This window comes from Chrysochloris asiatica, unplaced genomic scaffold (genome assembly GCF_000296735.1).
Source record: "Chrysochloris asiatica unplaced genomic scaffold, ChrAsi1.0 scaffold00066, whole genome shotgun sequence".
NCBI classification, from domain to species: domain Eukaryota; kingdom Metazoa; phylum Chordata; class Mammalia; order Afrosoricida; family Chrysochloridae; genus Chrysochloris; species Chrysochloris asiatica.
The window spans coordinates 9794526-9807014 of NW_006408584.1; the positions used below are offsets into that span (position 1 = coordinate 9794526).

General features: G+C 38.4%; 1 protein-coding gene across 1 annotated transcript in view; it reads left to right on the forward strand.

Moving 5' to 3' along the window:
- LOC102829195 (serine/threonine-protein kinase Nek1-like) overlaps positions 1 to 12489 on the forward strand; it is a 277499-nt gene that overhangs the window by 86406 nt on the left and 178604 nt on the right. The window contains 4 exon segments of the mRNA XM_006864548.1: positions 5663 to 5722; positions 5959 to 6018; positions 6104 to 6151; positions 9584 to 9658. Coding sequence (XP_006864610.1) covers positions 5663 to 5722; positions 5959 to 6018; positions 6104 to 6151; positions 9584 to 9658 — 243 coding nt within the window.

Sequence of the window (12489 nt, forward strand, 5' to 3'; positions counted from 1 at the left end):
TCCATCTCTTCACGTCATCCTCTCTGTCTCCATCTCAGGCCTCACTGCTTCTCTGGGTGGGGTCCCGCTCTCCGCTCTTCTCCGCTGATGGTCCCAGGGCCCTCTGTTCCTAGACTGAAAGGTTAGTCACTCCTCTCTTTGCTATAAAATATCCACCTTTACATTTCCAGTCCTCACAATGAGTCCTGGTAACAATTTTCACCATTGCATCACATGAGACCCTTCTGCATTTCTTTTCACCAGCCCTTCCTAGACAGGTTGGGTACTATTTACTGGAGACTCCACTATACTCCCTGCCCTGTGGATCTAGGTTCCCTCTTGAAAGCTTGTAAGCCAGTCGCTTCTTACCTTTGTATCCCTCCCACCATTTTGGGTGGCCAATGTTCAAGTTGCCCAACCCTTTCCACTCTTTGTATGGAGGGAATGGGAATAACTCTTGTAGCCGGTAATTGTTTCCTCTTTTGAGCCCCTGCAGTTATATGTGTAGGTCCAGTTCATCCAGTTATATCAGATGACACTTTTTTTTTTTTTCCTCTTCCTTCTTCCTCGGGTTGAGTTCTGCCCATCCAGTCACTGAAGCCAGGTCAAGTGGATATCATCTGCAAGTGTGGGTGTTCTTGCATCTGTCTGACCTCTTCTTATCAGCTGGTCTCTTCACTCTCCACTCTAGTCCTCTGTAGTTGTGTCACTGACTCTGAGCCCATGAGTTCCCCGGTCCCGTCTCGCTGCTGGGCAACCGAGTCTCCACCCAGGTTCACAGTAGTCTGCTGAATGGTGCAGGGCTTAGTTCACCGCTTCATTGGTGTTCTTAGGCCACTTCTCTTTATGGGTGACATGCGTGGTGGCCAATCACAGCATGTATTTCTGTTGCGTCTTAGTCTTGGGAGAGGATTTGTGCTGAGAGGACCCGTCCACTTGCCTTGATGTCTCCTGGGCTAGGAGCTTACTTGTTCTTGTGGTAGCAGTCAGACTGCCCTTAGTGTTCTGTGTTTTTCCTGTAGGTCTTTCTTTCAAGGAGTGTCTTCTGGTTTTCTGGCTGCTCCAGGCTGATCTGCTTGCCCTTTCGAGAAAAAGGTTTCCCATCTCTGGAAGTCTGGATGTGGTTAGGCTTTGATTTATATTCTTCTGTACTGCCGAGGCTCTTCAGGAATCCTCCTTCACAGGATACCTTGTAGTCCCAATTTAGGTATTCCAATCAGTTATAGGCAGAAGACAGACTTACAAGCTTTCTATGGTGACACCTCTGGCTATTCCTTTTTGTTCCCCTCCTGTGTCTGTTTTATAATATAATGTTTGGGAAGCCAAGGTTCAAAAGTCAGCCAAGCATCATACCATTATTCCCCCCTTTTCCCCCTCCCAACCCTATCCCAGTCTCTGTATCCCAGGATCCTGTTGTTCCAAGGCTGGGCCTGCATCACTTTTTACTTTTGTCCCATTTAGCTCCTTCATACTTGTCTAGTCGTCCTCCCATCTGCTTTGTTCTTCCATTCCCCTCTACCTACTTGTATATTGCCCCCACCCCACCTACCAAACTGTCTTGTGTCTATTCCTTGCCCTGTGCTCCACCTTCCTCTCCCGCCCTTAACCCTACCCCTGTGTCCTAGCAGCCTGCTAGGAATACTCCTTAGTGGGATAGTATGGGTTCTTTTTCTTAGTCTTTTACAGTAGTGCTCCTATGCAGTATTTTTCCTTTTGTGGTTGACTTATTTCACATAACATAATGTCCTTAAGGTTCATCCATGTTAGGAAGTGGCATGCAGCTTCCTTGTTATTTTTCAAGGTAGCATAGTACTCCATTGTGTGTATGTACCACAGCTTGTTTATCCATTCTTCAGTCGATGGACATTTTGACTGTCTCCATCTTTTTGTTATTGTAAATAGTGCATCTATGAACATTGGTGTGCATATATCTTCCCATGTTGTGGCTCGTTTTTCTTGTGGGTAAATACCAAGTAGAGGAATTGCTGGATCAAATGGTATTTCTATTTTCAACTTTCTGAGGAAGCACCATATTGCTTTCCAGAGAGGTTAGACCATTTTGCAGTCCCACCAACAATGCAGGAGTGTCCCAGTCTCTCCACATCCCCACCAGCATTTATTGTCCTCAGATTTTTTTATTTTTGCTGTTATTACTGGTGTGAGATGGTGTCTCATTGTTGTTTTGATTTGCATCTCTCTAATGGCTAGTGATCGTGAACACCTCTTCATATGTTTGTTGGCTGCCCGGATCTCTTCCTTGGTGAAGTGTCTGTTCATATCCTGTGCCCATTTCTTAATTGGGTTATTCGTCTTAGTTTCGTAGATGTGTAGTATTTTCCTGTATATTCTAGAGATGAGTCCCTTATCTGATCTATTGTGGCCAAAGATTTTTTCCCAGTCTGTGGGTTCATGATTCAACAAATTAAATGTAGTTATAATAACCACATTTGGTAAAGTGGAGGGACAGCAAAAAAGAGGAAGATCCCCAATGAAATGGGCTGACATGGGCAGCAACAATGGACTCAAATATAATAATAATATAACAGTAATATGGCAAAGGACTGAGCATTGTTTTGTTCTGTTCTGCAAGGGGTTACTATGAGTCAGAACTGACTCAAAAACAACTAGCAACAACAATAACAACATAATACCCAGAAGAATGGGAGTTCATAATTTGTTACCCTGTTTTGTCAGTGTCAAAATGCAATGTTAATTTTTTATAAAAACATTTTTTAAATAGAAAAAACACATTGCCTTAAAAGCATAGAACTCAATTCTGCATATGCACATAAATAATTAACATGTTCTTAAGTGCATACAGTGGGGAGCAGGGTGGCCTTGTAATAGTAAAAGTTTTGTAACAAAAGTAGGGGAGTGGTTAATCTTACAGTCCAGAATAGAGGACCCCAGTATCATCAAGGAAGAAGAGCACAAGTAGAATGTGAGACCTTATCCAGAGAAGTAGTGACACCAAAGATGGAGGCAGAGATGGGGTCATGGAGAGAAGGGAGCAGCTGAAGACTAGATTCATGGGTGTGAAGGGACTAAGAGCTGGCGCCCAGAAGGCAGACTTGCAGAATGTGCCCTTTGGTGGTGTAAATTATTATATATGCCTGAGTGATTTTTTTAAAATAAAAAAGAGCTAAAGTGAAGAGAGATATACTCTTAACTGATGGTACATGGAAGGGATTGTAATCATTGTAATGAAACAAGGTGTATGATTTGTTGAATGTAAAACTGATGATCTTGCCCTGTAAAACTTGTAGGGTATACATTGGACTGGGAATCACAAGGTTGGTGGTTTGTGTCCAGTTGCTGCTCTGTGGGAGAAAGATGAGGACTTTTGATCCTACAAAGATTTTTTTTTTCCCTTCACAATTATAGGATTTATTAGGGAAGTTAACAGGTTATCATCAGAATATAGTACTTCTGGTCCTGAGCGCCTCTTCTTAGTCAAGCCAGCAGGCGTGCCTCTATCTGCTCTCTTCCTCTCAGTATGCTGCTTTGACAAATCCCTTAGCTCCTGTTTATCCTTGAGTGTTTTGATTATTCCATTGTATTTGATTGACAGCTTTGCTTGGTAGAAGATTCTTGGTTGTCAGGTTTTTTCTTTCTGGTTTTTATGTATGTCTCCCTATTGCCTTGTTGCCTGCATGGCTTCATTTGGGAGATATGAGCTTAATCTGATTTGTTTGCCTTTGTATGTTACACTTTTCTTTTCCCTACCTGCTTTCAGGATTCTGTCCTTATCTTTGATTTTGGAGAGCCTGATTATTATATGTCTTGGTGATTTTCTTTTAGGGTCTCGCCTTCCTGGGGTTCTTGGTGCTGCTTGAATGCATATCTTTTTGCTTTTCAGGATGTTAGGGAAATTTTCTTCCAGAGCTTTTCAACTCTTTCCTTTTTGGGCTTGTGTGAATCTTCCTGTTCCAGAATGCTGATAATTCTTAAGTTATTTCTCTTCATGTTATCCAACGTGAATCTTAGGCCTTCCCCCGTTCAGTCTCACCTAAGATGGCCGCTCAGGGAGTAGCTTAGTGCCTTGGGTTAGAAAGCACTGGATTTCTTGCTTCTGCTACAAATTCCACTGGCTGTAAGCCTGTAAGCCTTTCAACTTTCTAAATATTCCTTTATATGTAGTTCAGATTTCTGGGACCATCCCCCGAGCCTGCTTGGTCCGATATTCTGTGTTTTTGGTGATGGAGCTCCTCACTGCAATTTTACCCTATCTGTCATCTTGTTTGTTCTCCTTCTGCCTGTTTTTTAATGGCATAATTTTCACCATCTTCACCTTCATTTTTTCAGTCTTTTTTTCTTGTTGTTTTGCTTCTTATTCATACATTACTTTTTCTTTGACCAGTTCCTTCACTACTCTAATTTTGATTTTGATCTGCCTCACTTGAGGGTCTGCCATGGCCTGTTGATTACTACAGGAAGAAAGGGAGGAGAACTGAGTAACACTGGAGAAGATGGCACGGAAGTGCCAGTTGTGTTCTGGCAGCCACTGCTGTTTTCCTCCATTCTAGATGCAACGTTTTTCTTCATATTATCTAGCTTCTCAGATTATTTGCTCAGCATACAGATTGAATAAGTATGGTAAAAAAATACAACTCTAGTGCATACCTTTCCTAATATCAAACCATTCAGTGTTCCCTTGTTATCTTTGAACACTTGCCTCTTTGTCTATGTACAGATACCTTATGAGCACAATTAAGTATTCTGGAATACTCATTCTCTGTGGTCCATAGCTTGTAATGATCCACCCAATTACAAGTCTTTGCATAGTCAGTAAAGCACAGATAAATATTTTTTTTTGGTATTCTCTGCTTTCGGCCAATATCCGTTTGAACTTAGCAATGGTATCCCTCATTCCATGATTTGGACCTCTAGAAGTTTTCTGTTAATGTATAGTTGTAGTCATTTTTAAATTGTGGTCAGCAGTTTAGTACTTATCCTACAGGATGACTCCAGCATTCCATAGCAACCCTAGAGGACAAAGTAAACTTTTTAGAAGCAAGCTGCCACACCTTTTGTCTGTGTTACATTCTCAGTTCTCTATATTTGCTACCACTCATCTGTCAGTTTATCATACTGTGGTGGCTTATGTGTGGCTATGATTCTTGAAGCTATGCTATGGATATTTTAAATGCCAGCAGGGTCACCCATAGTGGACAGGTTTCAACTGAGCTTCCTTCCAGATGAAGACAGAGTAGGAAGAAGGAGAAACAGACTACTTGTGAATATTTAGTCACTGGAAAACCTTATGAATAGCAGTGGGACACTGTCAGCACCAGAATTTTATATAGATTTTTATATGATAAACACTTATTGTATAAATATTCTTCTGAAGTTTTCTTTCTCCATTTCTGTTTTTTTCAAGTAAAATTCTATTTTTAAAATATTAGAAAGCTATTAAAATTAACTGTAACTGTATGCCACACTATGTAATAATGATTAGGGGAGAATTGTTTACACAGTTTATTGAATTTAATAAATTTCTTTTGTGTTTTAAAGAAGCATATCAAACATTATAGTGGTTCTTCAACTCTGGAGATAATATATTATGAAGGAGGATTGTTAGCAGTATTGTCTTTTTACCTTTGCTTTCTTCAAATTTCCATTAAATTTGGAATTTTCAAAGGTGCCTCAGAACCTCTAATTTGTAGTTTTACTTTTTGTCCAGACCCATCAGACTACAGTGAAGAAAGTGAATCCTAGAGAAGAAAGGAGGAAAATGTTTGAGGTATAAAGATATCTGCTTATTTTAAGCAATGCAAAAATATTTATAACAAAATTAAGTGTAGTACAAAACCTCCAAACCTTTCCTCCTTATTTCTTTTAACTAAAAAACGCTAACTTAAAATTTTAATTTTACCTTCTTGGGCACATCTGCAGTTGATGTATTAATTTATTTGATGTCATCAGAAAAAGTAAACATTTTTATTGATGAAAGTGTTCTCTCTTTTTTTGGAATTTAAGGAACCAGCAAGAAAGAGAAGATTGGAATTTGCTGAAAAAGAAATGAAACAAAAGGAACAGGTAATTGATTGTTGTTGTTTTTTTGCCAAGTTTTGGATGATATGATTTTAAGAATTTTAAGCATTTGTCTTTAAAATTGTTACAGATTAGTTTAATGAGGGCTGAACAAATGAAAAGACAAGAAAAAGAAAGGGTAAGAGGATAATCCACTTTTCCCATGGACATTCTTCCTCCTTGCACATTAACACATACTTTTTTCTTTTACATACACATACATTTTATATTTTTTTGTTGCGAATGTGAGAGCAGAAAATATACACCAATTCAACATATATCACTTAGTGACATCGATTAAATTCATTGAGTTTTGTAGCCATTCTCAACCTCCTTTGTTTTTTGTTTTTTTAAACTTGTTATTATGAATTATGTGAAGGTTTACAGATAAGATCCTTAGTTTTATAATAAAAACGTACACTTTGTTTCATCTTAGCGATTGCAATCCCTCCATGCAATAAGTTGTCCCACTTCCTTCCTATGTTTCCTATTTCCATTCCTCCCTCCTTTCTTTCCCTTCTCAACTTTGTCCTTATGTAAATGTTGCCCTTCTGATCTTAAATGATTTACCATTCCATGCCCACCTGCCTATTCTGAGTTGTTCTTCCTCCATTAACAGGAATCCCTGTGTTGTGCTGTAGTATAAGCAGTGAACTGCTAACTGCAAAGTTGGTACTTCAAACCCAACAGTCACACTTGGAAATCGTATACAGGTCACTATGATTTGGAACTAAGTCGACAGCACTTAACAACAACAACAACAAACTTCATGCATACTGATGAAGATCAAAACTATAGCTTTCAGTATGGATTGCACCTCATTGTAAAAAAAAAAAAAAACAGAAGTCCTTACTGCTGGTTCAATAAATAACATCATGGTAAATGGAGCAAAGATTGAAGTTGCCAAAGACGTCATTTTGCTTGGATCCACAATCAATGCTTTTAGAAGCAGCAGTCAAAAAAATCAAATGATGTATTGCATTAGGCAGATATGCTGTAAAAAGACCAATTTAAAATGTCAAAGAGCAAAGATGTCACTTTGAGGACTGACTATGACTGATCCAGTCCTTGGTGTTGCCAGTCACCTTATATGTATGTGAAAGTTGGACCCTCAATGAATAAAGAAGGCTATAGAAGAATGGATGTATTTGAATTTGTGCTTCCAGAAGTACAAACAAATCAGTCTCGCAAAAAGTGTATCCAGAATGCTCATTAGAAGCCAGGGTGGTGAGACTTCGCTCCTTAGACTTCAGACATGTTATGAGGAAGGACTAGTCCATGGAGAAGGACATCATACTTAGTAAAGTGAAGTGTCAGTGAAAAAGAGGAAGATCCCTAACGAGATGGATTGATGCTGTGACAAAAACAGTGGGCTCAAGCATAACAACAGTTGTGAGGATGGCATGGGACTGGGGGGTGTTTCGTTTTGTTTTGCATAAGGCTGCTGTGAGTCAGAACTGATTCAATGGCATCTAAGAACAACAAGCTTTTTAGCTAATGTTTTGAATTGCTGGGGTAAATGTGATCCCATTTAGATAGACAGGTTTTACTAATTAAGTTACACACAGTCTTTGTTTTTAAGAAGACTTTAGAGGATATTTTTGCTTTAAGTTTAAGGATTATTTTAGGGCAATAGGTTAAAGGATTCATCAAACCTTCATGACTCCTAGATATTTGAATTCCAAATAATTTGAAGTTCTTTTCTGCTTTCTCCCATTGTAATCAGGCATCATTGATCAAAATATTCAATATAGGAAGCTAGGCATTCACATGTTGGACAGTTTGTCTGCAGTGACTTGTGTCTTGCTGTGATGATGGAAGCTGTGACTCTGGTTTTTCAAGTACCTAAAGGGTGACATGTAGTGGACATGTTTCAGTGGGGCTTTCAGACTAAGAATAGTTGAGAAGGAATACTCAGTTGACTTGTGAGGGATTAGTCACAAAAAATGTTAAATAATAGGAGTGAAATATTGATACAGTGTCAGAAGGTGAGCCATTCAGTTTAGAAGGCACACAAAATGCTACTGAGAAAAAGCTGCCTCAAAGTAGAGTCTACCTTAATGACATAGATGTAGCAGAGCTATCATTACCTTCATGTACTGATGAAGCATGACTCAAAATGAAAATAAATTGTTGTAAACTTCTATTAATAATCCAAACATGGAATGTACAAAGTACGAATCTAGGAAAATTGCAAGTAAAAAATGAAATGGAATGCAAAAAGATTGATATACTAGGCATTAGTGAGCTGAAATGATCTGGTATGTGCCATTTTGAATCAAACAAGCATATATTCTGTGCTGGGAGCAACAAATTGAACGTGAATGGTGTCTCATTCATCATTGAAAAGAGCATTTCAAGATTCATCTTAAAGTACAATCTATCTGTGATAGGGTAATATCTGTACACTTAAAAGGAAGACCCACTACTTATCTGTCAATTTGTCCTACTATGATTGCTATGTCTTGCTGTAATGCTGAAAGGTATGCCACCAATATTTTAAGGACCAGCAGGGCCACCCATTGTGAACAGGTTGAACAGAGGTTCCTGACTGAGATAGAATAGGAAAAAGGAAAGGCAGAGCAGTTCTGAATTGTTTGCTATTGAAAAACATATCAGTTTTGTTTTTTGTTTGATGCAGTGCCAAAAGATAACCCGCTGAGGTTCGAAGGCACCCAAAATATGACTGAGGAAGAGCTGCCTCCTCTAAGTAGAGTTAACCTTAATGATATGAATTGAGCAAAACATTCAGGACCTATATTTGCTCATAGGGCACAACACAACATGAGACAAAACAGTTGCAAACATCCATTAATAATCAGAACATGAATTGCATGAAATAAGACTCTAGAAAAATTGGAAGTTGTCAAAAATGAAATGAAACACATAAAAATTGATATCCTAGGCATTAGTGAGCTGAAATGGACTGATATTGGCCATTTTGAATTATACATTCATATGATTTACTATGCTGGATGACAAACTGAGGAATGACTTTGCATTCACAAAGAGCATCTCAAGATCTATCTTGAAGTACAATGCTGTCTGTGATAAGATAATATCTATACATCTACAAGGAAGACCAATTGATACTACTATTATTCAAATATGCACAGCAACTGCTAAAGCCAATAAAGATTGAATTGAAGAATTATACCAAATTCTTTTATCACCATCAATTGTCTTTTCCTCCTTCCTTTCTGCCCCGATGTTAAGTGCTGTGGAGTTGGTTCTGACTCATAGCAACCCTGTGCAGGGTTTCTAAGGAGCGGCTGGCAGATTTAAACTGCTAGCCTTGAGGTTCTCAGTCTAGTGCTTATTCTACAGCGCCACAACCTGCTCCTGATGATCAGTAACACATTTCGTTCTTTATACATTTGTCTTTTCTTTTTACATACGTGAAGTCACACAATATTTTCTTTTTTGACTGACTGATTTCATTCAGCATAATGTCTCACACACTTTTTTTTTTTTAAAAAGGAATACATCAATTTTCATTTCATTGCTAAATACATTTTATGAATTTAATATTAAGTACTTGAAATGGTGTTTTGTTTATTTTTTCCAAAAGCTGGAGAGAATAAACAGGGCCAGGGAACAAGGATGGAAAAATGTGCTAAGTGCTGGTGGAGGTGGTGAAGTAAAGGTAGGCATCTGATGTCAATGTAATTATACTACCACAATGGTTCCCCCACTTTCCCCTTGCTCTTTAAAATCTGTAAAACTTTTGTGGGGTGGGTGGTGCAGTGTTCATTTTTACTTGTAAATCTTCTGCATTTGTTGTAAATTTTTATCTTTCCTATATATTTGATATGTAACTTATATTGATTACTAATATATGACATTGTTGAAATTGCCCAACAAGCTTAATGTGAGTGAAGGCATTGGACAAACCATTCATAGTGAAGGAGTCTTTAAAAATCACATACAGAACATCACACCTCTGTCTAAAATCCTTCCATTTAGCCTTATAAATTAAAAATTTCAAAGGCCCTTTTAAAAAAAGTTTTAAAAAAAGATTATTGTGAATGGAGTGAAGGTTTACAGAGAAGATGATGAGTTTTACATTGAACAGATCCTATACTTCAGTGATTGCAGTCCCTCAGTGTAACACTATATATCCCACTGCCTCCCTGGGTTTCTTATTGCCACTCCTCCTAGTCCCACCCTTATGAATTTTTTCCTTAGGTTAATTTTCCCTTTTTGAGCTCAGGTCGTTGTCTATTCTTTGATATTCATATCTCTCTAATATTGTTGCCTTGCCTGTGTATCTGTATATTTCTTAACTGAAAATTAAGCCTCCGGGGTAAATTCAGTTCCAGAGATGAAGGGTGACATGGGCCTTAATCTGTGTGTTCCATCAGTCTCTTTCTGAGGTTGGCCTTTTTGCTATTTTTTATTTATATATTTTTTTCTTCTCACATTTTCTCCCATCTGTTCAGGACCTTCTGATGCTGTCCCTTTCACAAGAGTTAGTAATAGTTTCTGGGTATCTTCTAGTTCTTCTGGTTTCAGGATCATGGAGACTCATGTTTACATGGTCCATTAGTCCATTAAACTAATTGTTTCTAAGCGTCTTCCATTTTCAGTATTCTTCTGTCCTCTGGACAGGGAAAGACTAATAGTTGTACCTTACATGGCTGCTCCTGAACTTTTAAGATCCCAGTCTCTGCTCCGTGATGTAGGGGTATTGTTTTTGTGAACTGTGTTATCAAACGGTCCACCTTTAAAAAAAGCATAATTTTATTTGTGGTGAAATATATACAGCAAAACCTGCTCTTTCCAGTGTGTAGGCATAATGATCAGTATAACATTGGTACATTCTTCACATTGTATCAACATAATCATTATTTCTATAAATGAGAATGTAATCACCCCACATTCTCATCTATGCTGTGAAATAGCCATCTGCCCATTGGTTTTATAGTGATTATTTTTTAAATAATTTATTTTCAAGTAATGTAATACCTCAAGGGTATTTATTCTTTGGACTGAACAATTAGTTTAAAAGTAAGGATCAGGGCCTAGATTAAATTCAAGATCTGAGGAGCAGTATAGGGCCATAGTTTCAGTAGCCCCTCTAGCCCTCAGTATGACTGATATAAAAAATTCTTGATATGGCCTCTGCTGTTGTTGTTAAATGTTGAATTAGTTATGATTCGTTGCGACCGGGTGTAGAGTTTCTGAAGCTGTAAATCTTTGCAGGAACAAAAAGTCTCATCTTTCTCCCACAGAGCAGCTTTTGGGCTCAAACCACCAACCTTGTGGTTTGTGGTCCAGTGTTTATCTTATGGAGCCATTGCACCCCAATGACTTTTGCTAGTCTCTCTAAATTCATCTTCTTCCATTTCCTACCACATATAACATGGCACTGTAAGATAAGCATTAGACTGCAAGGTTGGTTTGAACCACAAGGTCAACAATAACAATAACTGTAGATTCTAATAATAGTGACTTGTGCTGCATTGTCCTTCCTGTATGTTATTGTTAGATACTGTCGAGTTAGTTACAACTCATCTTTCTCCTGCACAGTTGCTTTTCGGATCAAACTACTAACCTTCTAGTTCGCAGTCCAGTGTTTATTCTACAGAGCCACTGTGTTGCCATGCCCCTACTTGTTGTTAAGCGCTGTGGAGTTGATTTTGACCAATAGCAACCCTGTATAGGGTTTCTTGAGCAGCAGCTGGTGAGCTTGAACCGCCAACCTTATAGTTCAAATGGCTTTGCAGTCCGGCGCATTAACCCACAGCACCATACTAGGACTCCATGCCCCTGCTAGTCTCTTTAAATTCATCTCCATGTATTTCCTACCACATACTATATATTCTAGTCATGATGAGCTGTACTTTCAGTTTCCTTATGGTATGTTATTGTTGTTAGGTACCACCCAGTCAGTTCCGACTCATAGTGACCCTATGCATAACAGAATGAAACCCCTGCCTGGTCCTACGTCATCTTCACAATTGTTTTTATGTTTGAGCCCATTGTTGCTGCCAGAGTGCTATTTCATCTCCTTGCACATCTTCCTCTTTTTGCTGACTGTCCACTTTACCAAGCATGATGACTTTCTCCTGACAACATGTCCAAAGTTCAAGATGCAAAATCTTGCCATCTTCACTTCTATGGAAAATTCTGGCTCTAATTCTTCCAAGACAGATTTGTTCTTCTGGTTGTACATGATACTGTCAGTATTCTTCACCAAAATGATAATTCAAATACATTGATTCTTCTACAGTCTTTCTTATTCACTGTCCAGCTTTCACATGTATATGAGAAGATTGAAAATGCCATGGCTTAGGTCAGCCTCATCTTATTCGTCAGAGTGATGTCTTTGTTCTTGAACTATTTAAAAGGGCTTTTGCAGCAGATTTGCCTAATACAATAAGTCATTGGGTTTCTTACCAACTGCAGGGTTGCTATTGGTTGGATGATAGAATTCTGAAAGACCAATGACTTCTTCATTTCAAATACCTTTTT